The sequence below is a fragment of the Barbus barbus genome (genome assembly GCF_936440315.1).
Source record: "Barbus barbus genome assembly, chromosome: 11".
NCBI lineage: Eukaryota > Metazoa > Chordata > Actinopteri > Cypriniformes > Cyprinidae > Barbus > Barbus barbus.
The window spans coordinates 21871891-21877890 of NC_136739.1; the positions used below are offsets into that span (position 1 = coordinate 21871891).

Consider the following 6000-nt stretch of genomic DNA (forward strand, 5'->3'; position numbering starts at 1 on the left):
TATTTAAAGTGCCTTGAACCATGAAACTTTCAAGTACCAAAACCCTGAATTTGCACATGAATATAATAGTAAAATGTTTAACAAAATTTCTGAAATAAAATAAAGTGCTACATTATTTGCATAGTAACATAGTTGCATAGTGTTTTCCCGGCAGTATGCAAAATCCAAAGTGTTTCCACACTTGGGATTCAAAATGTGACGGAGTAGAAAGAATTCTGGAAGAGGTTTGATCCTCTGCCTACATCATGGTTTTGCGTTCTCGCGCCTACATATATGACGTCATCTAATGCAGAGGCACCACGCACGCAGAACGATCGTTGTATGATATCAAAGCCCCGCTAGTGCTACAGAGAGCAGATGCTTTTGAATCGCTCTCGTGGTACTTCGATGTCATACGCTGATCGTCTGCGCAGTGCTGCTCCAAGTCGAACACACCTATACATTTCACTCTCTGTTGGAATTACAAAGTGCTAACTTCTCCCCGCCACCTCTTAAAAGGAAAAATAAAATAAAAAAATAAACAGATTCTGAGGTAAACCAATCGATTTTTAATTCGTTTTAAAAAGAATCGCGACGGTTAGGTGAATTTATTTTTTTCTCCCACCCATACTGAGCATGTGTGTGTTAGATACAGTGAAGACAGCGCATTAGTTTAGATCTCTTCTAATTTTTGTTTTTAAACATAGAGAGTAGGGGTGTAAGAAAATATCGATACACGTGAGTATCGTGATATTTTGTTTGACGATACTGTATCGATTCTCCAAAACAGAATATGGATATTTAAAAAAAAAAAAAGAAAGAAATCATACAAGATTCATGGCAGTTGTTTCGTTTTGAGTTTATATCCCGACCGCTAGTCTTCATCTCTGAACTTAAACAGTGACAGGAAATACTAGCATCAGGGCACTCCACTAATGTTAGCGTTAATATAGTTCGCTGCCAGTAATGGAGGATGAAAGAATTGTTCCAGTTCTAGTTTCGGTGTACAAAGCAGAAGTGTGGCGCCATTTGGGCTTTTATTAGGGCTCAACCTTGCTGGCATCTGAACAGTTTAAAGACTCTGGAGAATGTATTAACAACTTGCAACCAGGTACAACTCAAACTATGTAAACAAGATCAGAACATGAAAAAGGCACTACCGAACAAAATTATTTTTAGAGGGTGACTACTATGCTGATATCTAAAGGGTCTAATGTAATAATTAAAAAATATACTTAATTACACAAATATTAATTACCACACAATACTTACAAGGAGGAACTACCACGACTGTTAATGAGGCAAGAACGCCAATTACAAAAATAAGTAAACTATATTAGCCTATCACAATTTTTTTATGCATGAAACTGATACTAAAAACCATCCTTGTATGACCTCCAAAAGACCACCAATATCTGTTGACAAAAAAAAGTTTTGTAAACAGCCTACATTAACAAAGCTATTTTAAACTAGTCCAGTATGTTCATGAAAACACAAGAAATTAAAATCAAATACATGGTACAAAACAATGCTGGAAGAAGGAATATGATGAAATGCAGAAGAAACTGACTCCGTTCAGGTTCAATTTCACGTAACATCATAATTACATTAAAGGAAGGTAAAATTTGGTAAAACGTGAGGGAAAATGCCTTCACTAAAAAACAACCTGCTGTCCGCATTCACCATAGCACAGATTGCCAAAACTCAACTCATAAAGTATGAAGTAAGTCACTCACTGTCAAACTTAATCACACTCCCAACATTTTGCTCAAAGCTAGATGCTCAAGAAAGGATTCGGTAATCTTACCCTCTCATCTGGGTCAGTGTGTCAGTCAGCCTCGAATCAAAGTCAGTGACACACTCTTACTGACCTCATTACCACCCCTCCCACACTCATCAAAAAAACACTATTAAAGACAACATGCTTAGCATGCTGTTAATGAACGTTAACACTTGTTTTGAGGGGTTGAGGTGAAGTGTGGGGGAGCTTGCCTTTATTACAACATTTTTCTTCTGCAGCTGGGGATAAATGAAGGTCAACTACTGATGGTTCATGGTGCTTTCACAACAGGATCCAGAATCCTGGGGGTTTATGAGACCGGAGGATAGTTTGATTTGTGCTCAGTGGGGACTAACCTGCAGGAAACCATGTCACAGTTATCTATGGCTCTCAGCGGATAAAAGAAAGCTGTATGAAAAGGTTTCTTGAGAACAAATGTTATATCAAATAGGCTACACGAGTGTATGAAAACTTTCCTAGGCTCAATCACACAGGAGTGTCAAGACTTTAAACACTTGAATTGTGTTTTGCTAGGCTGCACTGCCAGGTCTAACAGAGCTAAATCTGCTGTGCAGCACACTGTGGCCTAAAACTCTTGTTCAGGCTGCTTGATGACGTTTCATGCATCAGCAAATCTCAATCAGACTGCTAGGACGCTCTAGCACCATTCTGAGACTACTAAAGTGCCTAAACAACACAATCACTCTGGACTTAAAGTAGTACACTACTGTAGATGACCAGTAACCATATATACAGAACCAAATTCAGCCACTAAGTCCAACTCTGCGCTTTGGTATGCTACTAGTGCCCGTGCCTAATAGTTTGCAAAGCCATCTGCAATGGCTGTATGAAACTCAAACAATGAATAGATTTCCAGGTTTTATTCCCCAAAACATCTGTCCTGAACACGAGAATGCAAAAAACAAACATAAATGTCAGTTCTGCTTTTAATAACACAATATAAATGGCAACTTGGAAGGTAGCAGCTTTCAGTGTTTTACAAACAGACTGAGAGGCCAGACAAAATATAACAGTGAAATATGGCACTGCAGGCTGGCTTGGTCATCTATTCTGACCCTTTGTCCTGTGCTACATTAGCAATCTGTGCTGTTTATAATAACAGACATAAACACAGCACGCACCCACACCCACATCTTTTATTGAGCTTACAGAACTTGGCCTAGGGAGAGAAGCAGTGTGTCAGGAGCGTATCTGCTTAATGGACAGCATCCTCTTTCCTCTTTACCTCCAAACACCAGCATGAGGCCTCAGGGTGGCCACGAAACAAGAAAGTGGATCACAGACAGTGACAAGCCACAGAGACAGACAAGAAGGATATAAATTGTGTGTGTGTATGTATGTGCAGCACAAAATAAATCAGTCCATGGCAGAGCAAAATAAAGGCCCTGTAAACAGGTATTTTTTTTTTAAAACAAGGCAGAGGTAAATATATCCTTGTATCTACATATACATTATGAAAACAGTCCATCAACAGAAATTCAATTTTTTGCACTGCCAATTTTTGATTGGCTGAATATTTTTGTACCCAAATTTTTATAATGTGCCCCTAAATATGGTTTAAGTAAAATCCACCGCAATGCATATGCTAACTATATGTTGTTTTGTTATTATGAGACAGCTACATACCAAACTGCTTCTAATTACAAACTCTGAGTACCATAGTACCATGTTGGGAGCTCTAATTACATGGTATTTGAAATGTACATGCATTATTATCTTTACATCAGAACTCAAGCAAACACTTGCACATCAGTGACAGCTGGAGAAAAACCTGGTTATATAACACAAAAATATGAGATTGTCTCATAACAACAATAGTCAATAGTCCCATAAGTACAACTACAACCTGAAAATAGTAAGATATCTGTGTTTCAGTTTAATATGAAAGTCTCCAGGCCTGCTGATACATGTACTGTGCCCTTCACCACAGCAAAAAGTCACCAAACTCGTAACGTGGCTTAACAAAGCATTACATCAGAAACAACATTGATCTATATGGTGTTAGATCCCTTTATTCCCTAAAAGGTTCATTTCTTATTACTTTAAGCATGACTACAGCTGTACTACTCTTGTAATGATTGGACACTTACCACACATGTGGTTCAACTAGGTACCACTAAAAAATATTTTATTTTGTGTGAAAGAAAGTGTTACAGATAATTGGTGTGATTGATATTTTTATCAACTTATCAAATCTGTTATCTGTTTTTCAATATTGAGTAAAACAATAATGACCATAACAATATGTACAAATAATATCAAACTTATTAGAATAGAGTAGACCAAAATATAAAAGTATATAATCATATATATATATATATATATACACACACAATAATCATAACACTTGTTAATAGGTAGTATAAATATTTTGTATTATTGTGTCAAAAAGCAAAATAAATTATTTAAATCAGTATTACTTTTCAGACACTAAGCAAAAAATAAATCTGCATCATAAATGGCATACAAAAAGCAATATCAGTCCTTCTCTACTGAATGTAGGAGCAAATTACATATTGGGTGAAACATTAATGCCAATATTGGGTCATTAAAGCGTTTTTAAAATTAAACAAATTAGCCAGAACTCAAAGGACATCCAACGCTGACCACTCAATGTAAAAGACATGCAGTGGCCATTAACAATGACCAATAACATAACCACAAACTAGCATGACTGCAAGCACAAACCTGATAATATTTCTGGATATAACACCTAAGTTACATGCCAGGTGGCTCCTATATCTCCCTAAAAATGCATATGACTCGGTTTATTCATCTCAATCCTTTGCAGGTATCATCAGTGCTGACAGCAATAAATGTGGCTATGCTTGTTACTTACACTAGTTGTGAATGGATCTACCTGCATGAATGCTGAAAGTACAGACCTCTCTCATCGCTCACACACGCCACTCCCATTCCTCCTGCTTCAGACAACATGCAGTTTTTGAAGAATTACGACTGAATGTAACTGTCATATGTTCGACAGCAGCACTGAACCACAACAACCTAAAATGCAGTGACAACTATGACGCTCATCTGACATTAGACACAAAATGCAAAAGACGCAGCTCGAGTTACAGATGCACATTCGCCCGTGTGTCATTATAAAAGTGATCAAAGCGTGACACTTACTTGCCAATGACCTCGCACAGCTCGTAAACATCCTCAAAGAGCACGTCGTCGTCGGCCATGGTCCAACAAGACCGGGGAATTTACACTCCCCCCAAAAAATCTGTCCAAATGGTAAATATATCAGAGGAGTACAGCGTAGATACTTCAGAGTACCAGGAATGTGCGGCGAAAAGACACGCTTGACAGCCGACGTTACCGCTCTCCAGATTCCGACAAACAAGAAATTATTGATTCCTGTCGGTTTTAATGAAAGAAAAAATATCCGTTGGTGGTTCGGTTGAAGCGGGCGGACAGTTGTGAGCTCTCGGTCTGTTTGACTCACTCTGCCCCACCTTCTCCTCCCTCTCTCCCGGCCCCCTTATAATCCCACCGCCACTCGAGGCTGAGGTAATTCAAACGTTAAAAACAACTCCAAAATAATCGCTGTTGAAGTCACAGAGCCAAGTGGGTTAAAGTCGACTAAACGCTAAACTAACTAACTCGATTCTGTCGAGCCCAAAAAAGAACTACACGCCGTTTCTGGGATATAAATGTAGGCTGTTATTAAAGTGCGCAGTTCAGTTGATTCTACTCATTCTACCCACGCGCAGGGCTTCGCTGAGACGCGCGAGGCTTCTCCCTTGCTCGCTGCCGTTGGTCTAGTTCCCCCTCAACTCCAGCGCTGCTGCTCCCAGCTTCCAGAAAACCCAAACTCCTCCCACTCAAGGTTATGAAACTGGATTGCCTCACGCCATAATGGCTCCGGTAGGACTTTTGTATTCCGGAATTCCTGCATAACCCAGCACTACGGTTTGAGCCAAAATGACGACCAGTCGTCTCAGAATTTGTAAGCCAAACTGACAGTTTCTTAATACGGTGTTAGTAAGGTGCTAGATGCGAAGCGTTAATTAAATTTAACGGCTTTTGGAAATATTTTATTTATTAGCTATACGTCTATACAGAAAATCATGCACTATATGAATGTAAAATAATAAAAGTATCTTAAAAAGTGATTGAAAGAGTGACATGTTATTTCTATCTCAATTTTCAATTCAAATTCAAAGTACTTTAATGGCATGATTGTTGTACGTTCAATATTGCTAAAGCAT

The 6000-nt window shown here is 38.5% G+C and overlaps 1 protein-coding gene across 12 annotated transcripts in view; it reads right to left on the reverse strand.

Annotated features, from left to right (window-relative positions):
- The window catches only part of LOC306877283 (peripheral plasma membrane protein CASK-like), a 169477-nt gene extending 163746 nt beyond the window's left edge, over positions 1 to 5731 (reverse strand). For 11 of the 12 annotated variants that reach the window (XM_079428952.1, XM_079428961.1, XM_079428959.1 and 8 more), the window contains exon 1: positions 4913 to 5594. In XM_079428952.1, the coding sequence (XP_079285078.1) occupies positions 4913 to 4971 (59 nt within the window). In that variant the 5' untranslated portion in view covers positions 4972 to 5594. Of the gene's footprint in view, positions 1 to 4912 lie in introns of all 12 variants that reach the window. The other variant, XM_079428956.1, reaches the window with a different exon arrangement.
- Positions 5732 to 6000: the final 269 nt, after the last annotated feature.